The sequence below is a fragment of the Mytilus galloprovincialis genome, chromosome 9, assembly GCF_965363235.1.
Source record: "Mytilus galloprovincialis chromosome 9, xbMytGall1.hap1.1, whole genome shotgun sequence".
NCBI classification, from domain to species: domain Eukaryota; kingdom Metazoa; phylum Mollusca; class Bivalvia; order Mytilida; family Mytilidae; genus Mytilus; species Mytilus galloprovincialis.
Window position 1 is genome coordinate 30189197 of NC_134846.1, and position 17304 is coordinate 30206500.

The window sequence follows — 17304 nt, forward strand, 5'->3', positions numbered from 1 at the left end:
ATGAATAGTGCAGTTAGTGATATGTCAAACATTTTGTATAACAATGCTTTTAAAGTTTTTGGTCGTTCGATTCTTATACGAGATAAAACAAATACATATGGACCGGATAATGAATGGTTTGATGTAAAGTGTGCATCTGCCCGTGATCAGTCCCATCGTGCTCGCAACTTCTTCTTTAGACACCCTACAGAAACAAATAGAAAATTGTATGTAACTGAAAAGAACAATTATAAGAAGGTGAAACGAAAGGCAAAATTCAATTACAAGCGGCGAAAAGGCAACATTTTGTGTAACGTGGCGAAAACAGACCCTAGGACATTCTGGACCGAGGTTCGTAGAAATAAAAGAAACACTGGTTGCAAAATAGACAATGCAATAATGTTAAAACACTTTGAATCTATCCTTGGAGATAACCCACCGGATTTATGTGACGAAGTTTTAAACCTTATGAACAATTCTGTTTTTGAAATTTTGAATATAGATGCCCTGGACACTGAAATATCTGAGGATGAAATTAAAGCTGCAATACATAAAATAAAGTCAAGAAAGAGTGCGCAAAATGATGGCATAATTAGCGAAATGTTATCTTGTTGTCCGATCTTATTTGCACCAATTTTGAAAATTTTGTTTAACTTTATTTTTTCATCTGGAAATATCCTGATCACTGGACAGAATGTTTAGTCATAGCGGTTCCTAAAACTTGTGATTTATCAGATCCAAACAACTATAGACCAATAGTTTTAGTTAGTGTTTTATCCAAACTATTTACTGCTGTTTTAACCAATCGTTTATTGTCGTGGTCAGAGGAAGGAGAAAAACTCATCAACAATCAAATGATTCAGACCCGGTCGATATACTATAGATGAAATATTTGTATTACATTGAATTATTACTAATACTCTTCAACAAAAGCAAAAACTGTACTGTTCATTCGTAGATTTCCGTAAAGCGTTTGACAAGCTGGACCGAAGAATACTTATGTATAAACTCCTTAAAAGTGGAATCAGCTCCAAATTTGTTACTATTGTGAAATCTGTTTATTCTTCTGTTAAAATGCGTGTTAGATCTGGTAGTATTTTTTCCGAATCGTTTGATAATTTAATGGGGGTTAAACAAGGGGAACCTTTCTCGCCTCTTTTGTTTTTATTCTTCATCAATGACTTGATTGAGGACATTCATATTGATATGCGGGGTAATGCCGTTACTGTGAATAATATTCTTATATATCTTATTCTTTTTGCGGATGACATTGTGTTGTTTGGAAAATCACAAGAATTATTGCAAGAACTTTTAGATAAATTATTGAAATACTGTCATAAGTGGAACATTGAAGTTAATACTGAAAAAACAAAAGTTATAGTATTTAGAAATATATGGCAACCAGTAAGTGCCAGATTCTTCTACGACAATAAATAGTTAGAAATAGTAAATTCCTGTATATATCTTGGCATGATGTTTTATTTTAATGGAAAATTCGTACAGACCCAGAAACGTGTGTCCCAACTGGGATCTCGAGTTTTAACCAATATCACCCCAAGTTTTTGGTTGGGTTCGTGTTGTTTATTCTTTAGTTTTCTATGTTATGACATGTGTACTATTGTTTGTCTGTTTTTCTTTTTCATTTTTAGCCATGACGTTGTCATTTTTTTTTTTAGATTTATGAGTTTGACTGTCCCTTTGGTATCTTTCGTCCCTCTTTTATCGTCATTGTTAAACTCAGTGAAAGATTTGTACTTATCAAAGAAGAAACAACTTGATCTATTTGACTGTATGGTGACCTCTGTTTTTAATTATGCTACGGAAATATGGGGTTTCAATCGAGTTAAAGATGTTGATATTATTCACAATCGTTTCTGGCGATATATTTTAAAAGTTTGCAAATCTATCCCAAATTGTTTTTTATAATTATGGAGAATTGGGCCATTTTCCTATGTATATTATGAGAAAATTTAGAATTTTGAAATATTAGTTGAATATCTTAACTAACAAAACACCATTGTTTATGATGTTTATAAATTGTTACTTGATAATGCCATAATGGCAAAACAAAATGGGCTTCTAATGTACGTGACTTACTATTTGATAGTGGTCTCAATTATATATGGTATCAACCATCAGAAAAACATACTAATGGATTTATTGATGTAATCAAGAATAGAATTAAAGATCAGTATATACAAAGCTGGTTAGCATATGTATAAAAGAGCAAAAAACTCCTTTATAAGGATATAAAGTTAGAATTTAGGTTTGAACATTATTTAGATTTTTGTTATAATTAACACTTTTTAACTTAATTGCGAAGTGGTACACTAAAACTGAACATTGAAACAGGAAAATATACTGGCATGGCTAGATAATTACGTTTATGTAAATGTTGTAATATGCAGTGTGTTGAAAACGAATACCACTTTTTATAAGTATGCCCTGCCTATAGATCAATTAGGCCTATATATTTGCCAAAATTATATTGCTCTTGGCCAAACCTTACTTAATTAAAGTATCTATTTAAATTAAAGTATGTTTTACATATTAAAAAAAAACATAAAATCTGTGTGGTCAATCAGATCACATATTGTTACTTAATGTTATTTGCTTTCTTATAATGATTTTTATGTATTGATCCCTGCTGTTTATCATTTGTAATGTTGTAAATATGTTTTTCGTTGCTATATCATAATATATATGTTTTTTTGCAATAAAGTAATCATTCATTCATTCATTCATTCAACATAACCCGCTGAATCTAGGAGATATGATCTATAATTCCATTCAAGTACAATATAATGCTTATAGATAATCTACATGATCACATACATAGGACTTTGATAGCGACAGACTGAAAACACATTGAATTCTTATAGCGTCAGCTATTGAAGACAGGTTCATTTTATAGTCTGCGGAGAGAAACTAAAACATAGTTGTGATACTAGTATGTCAATTCTTCAAAAAGTTTTTAACCCCATACTGAATATTACCGTTTTCCTTATAAACATGATTACAATTATTATTTGGAGAATACAGTTTTGACCTGTGCAATTAAAAGGATTGCAAAGACAGTCTGTCGAAGGTTTTGAAAGGGAAAGATGAATTTGTTCCAAAATTTCTTTTTTTATTGTGCCTTGTCAGTCAACCTGTTAAAATTTTTTGAAAACTAATTGAGCTGTCAAATTCATTAAGAGTTTGTGATTTTCAAGATTTAAGCATTTTTTTGCAGGAATTGAACGTCACTATTTTGTTTGGCAAATTTAGAAGAAAAAAGATGTGTTATCTGATTTGCACTATAATAAATCATTCATTCATTCATATAACTACTAGTGCTTTCAACCATTTTAATGTTATCAAAAACTGGACATATCCAATATTCCTTAAACATAAAATGCAACGATGAATTCCAACATGACTTCGGAAGATGATGCGTGAACCCCTTCTTTTGAAATTTAGACGAGAAGAAAATGTTGATGTTACCAAGGCGTATTCTCTTAAAGTTGAAATATTTCTGACTTGTCCGAAATTTGGGAAATAGTCTGTTTAATGCAATTTCCAATTGCCCATTAGTTTTCAATTTCAGAATGTTGGAAATAGTAAACAAGTCCTAAGTAGAACAACATGAACAACAAGTATCACTCCGTATGAAAACCCAGTGTGACTACTTTGGTGTATTGTTCGAGTTTTTCAATAGTTTGTTTACTTCGAATTCGCCGTTTCAAAATCTAATGCATTCTGGGTAATGTTTTCCACTCCAAAAGTGAACACCAAAATGTTGTGATTGGTTTAAAACGTTCTAAACAATAAAAATTCAACCAATGACGTAACGTTATTTTCAGTTTGGTGTACGAACAATTAAATTACCCACAGTCTTTTAGATTCTGAAAAGGCGAATTGCATTATAATTTAAATCAATAGGCTGACGTTGTCATTCACAACATTAATGTCTTTTGGCCAAGGAAAAATTCAACTACACCATTACACGCGTTGTAAGACACCATGCAAAAGTTATTTCAACATGTACTGCGTAATTGCATTGTACTGGTACATTTGTGCTAAGTAAAATGCAATTACAAATCAAATTTTGGACTGACTTCGAACATAATATATGCTTAACGTTACCACCAAGCGTCCAATGCATGCGTATGCACGATTGAGCATTTTCAGAATTTCCAGTTTACAAAAAACGAATTCCAACTAAAAATTACTCAGCGATACTAAAAACATTTTAAAAATTAAATTATTTCGTTTTTTCTACGTGAGGATAATATTGAGGATAATATTGATTACGATATCAAAACAGTAAATAGAAGAGTGACGAAATACACCAGAAGGACCGTCAAACTCATAGAACTGAGATAACTGACAACGACGTGGCTAATAAAGAAAAGATAACTAGACAAATAATAGTACACAAGACACAACATATAAAACTAAAGACTAAGCAACACGAGCCCCATCAAAACCTAGGGGTAATCTCATGTGCTCCTGAAAGTCAGAAGATGATTAATCATGCGTACAGGTACAAGCTCTAATTTATACATCTTAACGTACTGTTATACCAAACTGGTTTAATGAAGAATACTATATCATATTACCATCGTTACGAAGATCACTCAAGTTGTGAAATCACTAATATTATTCAAAATAAACATGATAAAGGCATGTTTATAAAATCAGTCTTTGAAAAAGTTTGTTTATGCAGTCATATAACATGTATAATCTATCCGCGCAAAACGACTAATTGGTTTATAAAAAAGTTTTTTTTTAGAAAAGCTTTTACATTTTTCAATTACCCTACATTGAAGAACCAATTATACCAAATACATATTGTTGATATGTTTATAACGCCACAATGACATCAAAATGACATATCCACACTTTTAACTTAAATAATAGAAATGGTTAACAAATTCTGACTGCTCTAACCTAACGATGCAAGTTTTGACTGCATGCTCGAACCTAACGAAACAATCTTTTTCTACATTTACCAATGAAAATTTGCTATAAACTGCACATGCTGAATGTTAAAGTGTGAAGATTTATTAATAAACCTGTTGTCTTTCGTCTATAAAATAACAGATATTTTTTTCCAGGCATTGTTCATTTTTTTTTATATAAGTGCGATGAAAAGACAAAAAAGAACTTTTCTGTTGTCATTGGTAAATACAATAATTTTTCAGTAAGCGGAATTCGTAACATTTTGAATGTAGAGGGAGCAACCATTACATGTTAGAAACCATTAAGGATCTCTACATATTGCTAGTGTTCCAATTTATATTGTTTTAAATTTGTTATTTCGGTATGGGATTTGTTCATTGTTGAAGGCCGTACGATGTTATAGTTATTAATTTCTGTTTCATTGTGTCTCTTGTTGAGAGTTGTGTCAATGGTAATCATACCACATCTTCTTTTTTATATTCGTAATTGCAATAAACTTGTACAAACGTGTGGCCTACCGAACAAGACTATTTATCGGATTTGATATCTCATAAGCAACACGACGGATGCCACAGATGATATTGGATATGGTTCTCACGTCGTAACTACATTTTCCATCCCATTTCATGAATGTGACCTACCGAATTAGACTATTTACCGGGTTCATGTAATAACATGAGCCACACGACGGGGTCACATGTGAAGCACCTTCGATCACCGCCAGTTTTTTGTGGGGTTTGAGTTGCCCAGTCTTTAGTTTTCTATGTTGTTTCTTGAATACTATTATTTGTCTGTTTTTTTTAATTTTTAGCAATGATGTCATTTTATTTTCCAATTATAAGTTTGACTGTTCCTCTGGTATCTATAGCTCCTCCTTTAGAGACTAAAATCGAAACCTGGCTGAGTGTTAATATATTTGTATTTAAACATTATATACCAAAGTTATTGTGTTCTGTTGTTTTACCTTATTCAAAAGAAAATTCAATTTTGATTAAATAGTATAAGTTCTTGTCCCCTAAGAATGATAAACGAGTTTAAACATTTGTTTATATCTATTTCATGTAGTTGTACAACTTCCACTCAGTGGTTTATTGCACCATGTCAGGGATATGACAGTTATTTTCTTTCACAGTTTTTTGCGTTTGACTTTTCGTTTTAAATTTTCCATGGAGTGTGGTATTTTTTATTTTTTTTACCGGCTTCTAAGTATTAAAAAATATAAATGACAAGATTTGGTCAATCTACGATATATTCGGTAAAGCAATGTTATGGTGCTCTTTAGCAACATAACAGTTATTTGAATTGTAACTAAATAACTAAAGAACACTTCTCATTCTAAATACTTTAATCAAAATTGAATGCAGTTCATCATAATCTTCGCAGCATCATCACCGAGTTTTTCAGTGAGTAGTTTATTCCTTTCCAAGTTCGCCAATAAACACCGCGGTGTTCCAATACTGGAGTTCTAATGAAGTAAACGCCATTCAGGTTAGCCGTCACGCATCTGTTATACCACCATCCGCCAGGGTACCAAGTCGAACAATTTCCATTCGGAGCATTATCGTTATCTTGGTCTCTGGTAGAAAAACTGTAGCCATTATGGTGTTCCAAACTGTTACCTATAAATTGATTATTTAAAAACCAATCAAAACATATATGTGCAGGGTATCTCCTTATTTGTTTGATATAAACGGAAATTAAGCATCTATGTTCTACCGAGAGGTCTTTCATTACATAAATAACACGTATTGTAGAGGACAATAAGGCAGATTGTTAAATTAACAAACAAACATTACAAACAAATCTATTTTGTATTCGTTTGATCATCAAATATCAAATATTTAACTTCTCAAAACTATATTCATAATAAAATATCTTTTTTTTCTGGTGAAGCATAATACTTATAAAGTTCTGTGCCACAGCTCCGATTATCGGCAACAATCCGTACACCTTTTTTTGACAGTCGTTTCTTCATGGTTAATCCAAAAAGTGATTTGATCAAATTGATAATAAACCACTCAATTCAATTTTAAATATAAAGAAATTACCTGCAGTACCGTAGTATCCATTTGCTGTCAGTTTGAACTTTGTACTTTCAGCACCTATTTTGAAATGTTTATATTTTGCAAACGCATGGTTTCCCTCAAAGTCTGTTAAGTCTATTCTCATTTCGTACTGTCCATTAGATGTAAGAGAATGCATCTTTATATTTCCTGAAAAAAGTCAGCCTTCATTTATATGTTATCTAATTATTCTCATATTTAAATTCATAAACTGAGAATTTTAGGACATATTAAGACTTGAAATTAATTGACAAATAATTGCGTTAAACAAAAAAAAAAACAAGTTGAAATTATCAATGATATCAGAGATATTTTCAACACAGTATGTACTATAGTCAAATATGAAAAAAATATGTCAATCTGCAATATTCAAAAAGCTTGCTTTCTTGAAGTATTGTAGAATTAGGGAAACACTTAATTTCGATTTATTTCCAGTCTTATAACTCAAAAATACAATACGTTCATTTTCAAAATTCTTAAGGTTAATGTGATTTTTTATAAACGTCTAGAATAAATACATAATATGTTTTATAAAAATAAAGTCATCTTTTTCACAGCATTCTGTAGTTACAAGCAATTGCAAGCAGCCAGTTATTCAGTGGTTTTTGCCTGTTTCTATGTATCATATTTGCCGTCAGTTCATAATGTTTTATATAAACCAGTACGTCAGTTTTGTCATAAGTTTAAAAAAAAAAGATGTGGTATGATTGCCAAATGAACCAACTCTGCACAAGAGATCAATGATAGTTTAACATTTGTCTTTTCAGGGCCTTTAAGGCTGACTGTGCGGATGAGCTTTGCACATTGTTGATGGCCTAAAGCTGTTACCTTCTATGTTATTGGGTTATAGGTGGACAGTTTTACCACATCTTTTGTTTATATTGACCTAAACTTAATCGGGGCAACAACAGAAACACAATAAATATATTCACGTTAAGATTTTTTACACCGAGTCTTCTAAATTAATTTCGTACAGCAGCATATAATAAACTCGCGTGAAAATAATAATATTGTTTCAAGAGCTGCATAAGTACTCCATTTCAATGTTTATTCAAAACTATAGCGAACCAATATACAATAGCTGTTACATTTGTTCAATGGAACGACAAGACTGCCAAAAGTTTAAATTGACAGATGAATATATTGAAAAGTATGATTGGCTTCGCAATAACAATTTAGAATTTTTTTATCAATATTTAGAATGATAAGAAAAGCTTACCAAGCCAGAATTCATGCTTGAGATATCCAAAACCATGTTTGTAATCATTCCATCCTCGAAGGAAATCAACATACCCGTTTTCTCGCCTTTGGAAAACCTGAAATAATTTTTCAGTATTTTTCTTAAAATTTGTATTTTATTTTAATAAATTTTTGGTGGTTTAAAGATTTATTTATTTTCAACGCTCCAATTTGATGATAATAATTCTATTAGTTTGAACGTTAAATTAAACGATAAATTAGCGCTTATTATGCATGCCGAACCAGGAATCATTCTATGTGCCTGTACTAGCTTATTAGTTAATTGTTGGTGGTCGTTAATTGATGTTTGCCATACTTACTTTTTTTTATTCAATGCTGTTTATATTTAAAGATAATTTTTTCTGCTTTCAGTTTCACATTTTATCATCCCTAGTAACAAAAATGACGGGAAAAAATACACAAAACAAAACGAAACAACTTCAAAGAGCATATTATTCATTAAATTGACAAAATCGGTAAGTTAATTATAATTTTGTTTAAACGTTTCAGTTAATTTTCTACTTTTAAGTCGTGCGGTCTCAATTGAATATAACATCAACTAACAGGGCTGAATCAACTTGGAAGTATGAAAACTAAAAAAGTGAAGAAAAAATAGAATACGTTAAGACGTGACATAATATGGTGACATCTCCATTCAATTGTTCGAATAGCAACACGTACAGTCTAATAAGATAAACAAAAGCTTACAGTCCAGTGTCCTCCATCTATTTTCATTTCGCAATACACTTTAAATCCAGTTGTATATCTAGGATAAACTTTATAAACGCCATTTGGACACAAATCTGGAATATCGTTGCAGTCATGTGGCCGTCCTCCTAGAAAGTATAAAATTAAAACGAGACAAATGCAATACGGAAGTAAGCTTAATAATATCATACGAATATCAGCTTTATTAAGATGCATGTCTTTGAATTTTATTAATGTAATATATATGTAGGACTCTAAAGTGCGATGGTCACGCTAAAGTACGATGGTGTCTCACGCTAAAGTGCGATGGTCCAAAGGTAAGATTCGAAGTATTAAAATATCGAGGTTTGAAAAGTCTTTGCAAAAGCTATTATGCTAAAGTATAACACATGTGATAGGCTTTACAATTTACCGGTAGGCTGGAGTGATTGTTTCTAAATTAACAAGTCCAACCAAGTAATACTTGCTATAAAGGTAATTTATGTTTTGCAAGTATTATATTTCATGTAAAATAATTTTTTAACAATTCGAAGCGTATTGAATATTGGATAATTGGTGCAGATTGCCGTTCACACTAATGTTACAACCTCCCTTAGCTTACATTTGTCATTGAAAATTAAAAAAAACGGTAACGAAATTCGTTCATTGTCGGAATATGCAATATTTATTTGTATAAGCTTCAATTAATTTAAATGCGAGAGAAATGCAATGTTCGCCGAGCTTTCTCCGTTTTCGTAGCGAGTACAAAGTGACATGTTTTATTTTCCTACAATGTACATTGCGAACTAATGTTTTAACAGACAATTTAAAGTTCACGCATGAAAACATCACTACAAACCATTTAAAGTCTGAAATGGCCTATATCTGTACTCGACTGTACTGATTTTTACTCGACCAGTCTGAATTCGTCTGAGATTTACTTGATAATACTCGACTGTAGTCTGAACCATACTTAACAGTCTGAATGTGTACTTGAGCAGTACTTGACCAGTACTTAACCATTTTATACGAGTCTGAACCGTACTCGACCTAGTCTAAACCGTACTCGACCTAGTCTGAACTGTACTCGACCTAGTCTGAACAATACTAGACCTAATCTGAACCATACTCCAACAAGTCTTAACCAACCTAGACCTATTCTTTGTATCTTTCAACTGAATTTTATCAATTTAGGAATTCTTTTAATAAAAATGGAATTTGAACAACATCTTGAAATTAAAAATGGATTCAATACAGTATTGAAATTAAGATTTCACAATAATCAACCATAATATAACTTCAACTCACTTTTTTTTATGAAATTCAGAAGAAGAAAAAAATGGTTTTTTTTTAATTTTCCGGGGGGGGGGGGGGGGGGGGGGGGCATAATTTTTTTTTCTAATTTTTCCTCAAATTTATTATTTTTAATTTATTATATTTTTTTATTTTTTTTTACCTTTTTTTTTGTTTTGGTTTTTTACCTTTTTTTTACTTGATTTTGGTAATTCTTTTTTATTTTTTAGCACCATTTTATTTTTTTCTTGATTTTGGTAATTCTTTTTTATTTTTTAGCACCATTTTATTGATCCCGTGGTGAACAAAGGTTGGGTGTTATTTACACCGGGGTAATTAACCAATCAGAATGCAGTATTTTTGCTGCATAAGAAATAAGTATGCGTATACTGTTTTGTATTTATATACAATTGTAGTAAAATAGTCGACTGTAGTCCTTCTTCCAGCACTCGAAAAAAACAAACATTGTGATTCAGCCGACAAAGAATCAATTACTAGTAAGTCATGGACATTTGGTGTTAAAATTGTTAATCAAATATTCCTCATTTATATCTTCCGGCATGTTCATTTTTAGTTTGTATAAATAAACTCATCATAGATACCTGGACTAAATTTATTATATACGCCAGACGCGCGTTTCGTCTACAAAAGACTCATCAGTGACGCTCGAATCCAAAAAAGATAAAAAGGCCAAATAAATTACGAAGTTTAAGGGCATTGAGAACCAAAATTCCTAAAGATTTGCAAAATACAGCTAAGGTAATCTATGCCTGAGGTAGAAAAGCCTTAGTATAAACGACTGTTAACGTCATTATCGAACCACGTTTCTAACGCCTATATTTTCGCGGACTTTAGCGTATGGAAGCAACACACTTTAGCGTAGACCATCGCACTTTAGCGTGACCATCGTACTTTAGCGTCCCCATCGCACTTTAGAATCCTACATACATAAAGATCAAAATTGTAAAAACAAATTTCCTTTTTGTGCTATTTAAAAAAAAAGGAATTTGCTTTTGTGTAATTGTAATATCCATTCGAATTAAATTGCTAAGCTAGTTAGTGTTCCTCTTGATTCATGTTATTGTTTTGTAAAAGTATTTCTTACTATGACATTCTGGATACCAATCACTTTTTGCCAATACCAGTATTCTCTCAGCAGCCTTTCCATAAAAACACACACCTGTATAGTAAACATACTCAGAAACAAATTCTTGTATAATAATAAAGTGTTTAAATTAATGAGTAATATAATCAATCAATCAAATTGCTTTTGCTTTAACTGATCAATCATAATTACCGTAAATAAACAGTTTTGAAATACTGGAAACACACACTATACAAACGACTCAGAGTCTGAAAAGACCATATCTTGTGCTCGACTAGTTAGGTCGAGCACATATTATACTTAACAAAACTCGACATAATCTCGAAAGTATACTAAATTGTACTTAATTGTACTCGTCTTTGGTTTTGACTTTACTAAATAGAATATTGTAAGTCTGATTAAGTATAGTACTTGATAATTTTCTATATGGCCTGAATATGGTAAATCACAAAATATTATCTTAATTACTTTTTAATTTTGATATGGTCTGAATATACAATGATATAGAAAAACCGGTTCTCAAAATATATGGTCTTTTCAGACTATGGACAGTTTTCAGTGTTACTAAACAGTGAGAATAATTGAGTCCGCATCTTTCGCGAAAGTTTAAATTGATCCTATCACTATAGGATTAAACACATTTTTTCTAGAGGTTATTGATGTGTAAACCGGGGCGATTAACTCACAAACTGAATAAAAGTCCGAAGGACTTTTATGTTGAGTTTGTGAGTAAGAGCCCCGGTTTACATATCAATAACCTCTAGAAAAAATGTGTTTAATCCTTATAATTCTTCAGCCAAACATTTTTTTTGTTGATGGCTACTATATATATTTACCATCAAAAGCACAATGACAAGTCGTAACTAATGAGTACGCCGCCATTTTGACTTTCTAAAAACCATAAATGTCCGATAATACAACGGAATCTTAAATGAAACAGCACCTACCTCAAAAACTTCATTTTAATTAAATTTTATCCGAATTTGAAGCGTACACGTAACGAAATAATCTTTACCTTGAAAATTTCCATTCGTATGACGTCGTGTTTTGCCATGACGTAAATTCGCCAAATCCTTCATGAAATTTCGCGGAATTTTTTTAAAATTTAATTTTTGTACATTTTCGAAGCTTTAGTGCAATAAATTTATTTCTTCTTTTGTTTTATATGTACAAGAATAGTCACAACTGTTATGCAATTGTTTTTTAATCTCAATTTGCTGAAAATACCGGGATCACTGCAAACTTGTGTATCGCGCATAAATAGATTACAAAAGTAGTTTCGGAAACATGGTTTATCGAAGTGTAAACTTAGAGAAAATTTCTAATTGATCAATCAAATTCAAGTATTTATAGATATGCAAATCATATAAGAATTATAAGCTATTAATAACGGTAATTAATGTTAGGTTAAATGAAAAAAATCAATACGTGCACATATATTTATACATTGTAAAACAAAATGTGTATTGATAAATGTACTAACATTGAACTTGCTGCAAACATTGGTCGATATACGTTTTTGTAATAAAAGTTTTGCCTGTGTTAAATTACTTTAGATTTTTTTTGTATTTTAATATGTAGCATACATATTTAGTCAATCAATTATACAAAAAAAAATCAAAAATCAAAGAGTTATAGGTAAGGTTGATCTAGAAACATTTTAAGTCGATTGATTCCGTGAATTTAAAAAGTAAAATCACAAAAATACTGAACTCAGAGGCGAATCCAATCGGAAAGTCCATAATCACATGGCAAAATCAAATGACAAAACACATAAAAAACGAATGGACAACAACTGTCATATTCCTGACTATTCAAATGTAGAAAATTGTGGATTAAACCTGGTTGTAAAGCGCTAAACCTCTCACTTTGATGACAGTCTCATCAAATTCCGTTATATTTACAATGATGCGTGAACTAAACAGTCAAAATATGGGTACAGCAGTCATCATCGTGTAACAATTTTAAAAGGAACAATTAACAGAACACAAAAACATCTATCTACAAACACATTCATTGATTCGCGTGTCTGACGTCAGAAAATTTTATACGTCACATAAATTTGTCGTTCAATGTATATACAAACAATTTTAAAATTTCACATGGGCAATGAGTGCATACAGGGTTAAAAAATCAAAGTAAGTATCCGAGCGTGTCTTTCGGTGTATTTCCCGTCGTGTCAGGCTATTATAGAAATTCAAATGGTTGCTGATGCATGCATAGCAGAAGATTTTTTCTAAGTCAACGTACTATGCCCACTGTTTTTCCAGTTCCTGATACTTTCTCGGGTTTTTTTCTTGTAAATTAACATACATGCATGAATTGGAACACTATTAAAGTACTTTTGATCACATGCATACACTTATTCATTGATATAGATATAAGAAAATATGGCATGAGTGCCAATGAGACGACTCTTCAGCCAAGTCATAATTTGTAAAAGTAAACCATTATAGGTGAAAGTACGGTTTTCGATACAGAGCCTTTGTTCACATCGATCAGCAAGCTCTAAACGAAGGGCAAAACAATAACTAGTGTAAGTAGTTATTAAGGTACCAGGTTTATACGTCAGACGCGCGTTTTGATCGTCTACATTAAAGACTCATCAGTGACATTCAGATCAAAATAGTTAGAAAGCAAAAACAAATTCAAAGTTGAAGAGCATTGAGGACTTAAAATTTTCAAAAAGTTGTGCCAAATGCGGCTAACGGGAAAACCAACTGTCCCATCTATATAAAAACGATCGAGAAACGAGAAACACTTATGAATAACATCAATTAACAAACAACAACCACTGAACATCAGGTTTCTGACTTAGGACAGGTGGAAACAAATACAGCGGGAATACACGTTTTAATAGGTACCAACATTTACCCTAACCTGAAACAATAGTGTTACATCACAACATAGAGAAACACATGTACACTATAGAATATTAATTGAAATGACTTAACTCAATAAAAAGACATGTTAACACAAACAAATGAATATACACTGAACGAATACATTTAATCTATGACACAATGTAAATACAAAATTAATAATATACGGGTAATATGTTAATCAAGTTCAGAAAAAAAAAACAATTTTAACCTTGAATAAAATGCCGACAAATAGAATAATGAACATAATTTTGTACGGTAATGGAGAACAGAAATATTTTTCATAATATAATTAATTTTGTTGTTCATAGTACAAGAACGGGAGTGAAAACGTATAGCCATACTACACAATGATCAAATTTAGTATATATTAATTAATTATCAAAGGTACCAGGATTATAATTTAATACGCCAGACGCGCGTTTCGTTTATATAAGACTCATCAGTGACGCTCAGATTAAAATAGTTATAAAGCCAAACAGGTACAAAGTTGAAGAGCATTGAGGACCCAAAAAATTGTGCCAAATACGGCTAAGGTTATCTATTCCTGGGATAAGAAAATCCTTAGTTTTTCGGAAAAATTAAAGTTTTTTAACAGGAAATTATAAAAAAAAATGACCATATAATTGATATTCATGTCGACACCGACGTGCTGACTATTGGGCTGGTTATACCCTCAGGGACGAAACGTCCACCAGCAGTGGCATAGCGAGACGAAACATAAATAAAAACATTAACTAACAAAACTGCATCATAAATTGCATCAAGAGGGCAAAGTAACACAAAAGCACGATTTGAGACACTACAAACCAGTAAAAGTCTGAAATGGTCCATATTTGTACTCGACTGTAGTGATTTTTACTCGACAAGTCTGAATTGGTCTGAAATTTACTTGATAATACTCGACTGCAGTCTGAACCATGCTAAACAGTCTGAACTTGTACTCGAACAGTACTTAACCATTTTATATGCGTCTGATCTATGCTCGACCTAGTCTGAACCATGCTTGACCTAGTCTGAACCATACTCGACCTAGTCTGAACCATACTAGACCTAATTTGTTTTTGTATCTATCTATTGTATTTCATCAATTTAGGATTTTTTTACAACAGCTAAATTTTTGAATGTGTCAGATATATTTTATGGTTACTGGACAATTTTCACCATCATTTAAGCCTATAGATTTATTGTGTCAGTTGAGTTTAGTTTATAATGCAGTGAATATTTTTCTATTAAAAAATATATAAAATAGTATATAAAGCAACTAAAAAAAATTTATATTAAATGACACTAAACGAGAATTTAAAATAACTAAGATAATAAAACGTCCATGATATTAATCCTTGATAACCTTTTAAAAAAGGAAATGAGTTCCAAAGTTACAGTACAAATTTCCTTCGATTACTTAAATTTAATCAATTTTTGTCTAAATTAAAGACATGGTATACTAGAAGTACTTTAATAAGGTTTAATAACCTCATAATACATGTGTGTTTTACAGGTAAAAAGAAAGCCCTTTGTTTTCTCAAACTCGTGTAATTCCTATCTTGTCAATTCAAAAGGCCTTGCGATTTAATTTAAACAGGATGTTGCAATTTTGAATGAATGTTATTTAGAATTTAATACTTTCTGACCAGTCGTGATCTTTTTAATGAGTTTGCGCCAAGCAGCAAGTATCATCTTATACTTCAACACTGATCAGAAGAACAATTTTATTAATCTCTTAATTTTTTTTATCCCTTTTAGAGATATATATTATATATATGATATATTCGAAATTATAATAATAGATATATTTCTAATATAAGGTTAAACAATTTCAGTGATTTTGTTGGCTGTTGTTACCTCATTTAAAAGATAATTATATAACTATTGTATGTTCCCATGAAACCTGGTTTTTATTAAGGAATTGAGGAAAATTAATCTGAAATTAAAAAAAAACGCATGCCAAACAAGAAGCACCTTAATAAGGTTTAATTATCATCAGCCGTACTCTTAGTATAGGTGTGGTTTTTAAGTAATTTTTTTTTAACAAAACTCTAAAACTTAAAATTAATATAATTAAATTATTATATATTATGATCATTAGATTTAACTATCTCTATTTCATAAATCTAAGAATCATGTAAGGATGTTAAAATCTGTTTTTATATACAATATATCTTTATTTTGATGTGGCTGTTGTCATGTCAGTTAAAAAGAAATATATTTAAACGGTTAAAATTTAAAATAAGTAGAGGTTATTTGGTCAAGTATAGTTCAGACTGGTTGAGTATTGTTCAGACCTTTGGTCGAGTATGGTTTAGACTGAAAAAATAGGTCGAGTACAAGTTGACACTGGGTTAAGACTGTTTCAGAGTGGTCGAGTAATAGTTCAGACTATTTGCAATAACAAAGATAAGGGTCAAGTACAAATCAGTACAGTTGAGTATGGTTAAGACTGGGGTCGAGTAATGTCTAGTAAAATTCAGACCAATTCAAACAGGTCGAGTAAATATTAGTACAGTCGAGTACAGATATAGGCCATTTCAGACTTTTACTGGTTTGTAGTGAGAGTACTCGCAGTTAATGAACGCTAGTTAAAAGCCTAAAACAATTAATCATAGAAAAATATCATGCATCAGAGACTAAAATCCTTAGATTGCAATTAAATTGCGTTTGCGCCGTCAAAAACCAAAACACCTAGTTCGTATACAAACCAGCTAGAAAAAACGAACACACAACAATTAAAAGAAATTGTGTACTAAACTACAAATAAGTATGCATTGTTTTTGCTTTAAACCATAAAAAAAATCAATAATTTTAACATTCACATTAAAATTCTTAAAATAATAAATTGATAAATATTGAATGGGCCTTACCTGTGTGACACCTAGACGGAACACAATGTTGGCGACTTGAATTAGTTTGTAGCTTGGCATTTCCAAAAAGGCAAACAATAGTGATCAGTGCAGAAATAATCATAATGCTTTGGTATGCGACGGAGGAAAACAGTTGCACAGAACAGTCGCTGCAAAATCATCACTTTTGCATTTCTAAACATCCTAAAGTATACTGCGTCGTGTGTGGCAGATGTTTGTTAATATGAATATTGCGTGATAAGATATTT

The 17304-nt window shown here is 31.2% G+C and overlaps 1 protein-coding gene across 1 annotated transcript; it reads right to left on the bottom strand.

Moving 5' to 3' along the window:
* Window positions 1-6250: 6250 nt before the first annotated feature.
* LOC143046728 (microfibril-associated glycoprotein 4-like) lies at window positions 6251-17199 on the bottom strand. The gene is made up of 6 exons (XM_076219827.1): window positions 17057-17199; window positions 11314-11388; window positions 8937-9064; window positions 8209-8305; window positions 6975-7139; window positions 6251-6545 (listed from the first exon to the last, which is right to left on the bottom strand). The coding sequence occupies exons 1-6, from the start codon at window positions 17157-17159 to the stop codon at window positions 6295-6297; spliced, it is 819 nt and encodes a 272-aa protein (XP_076075942.1). The 5' UTR covers window positions 17160-17199; the 3' UTR covers window positions 6251-6294.
* Between the last annotated feature and the right edge of the window lie 105 nt (window positions 17200-17304).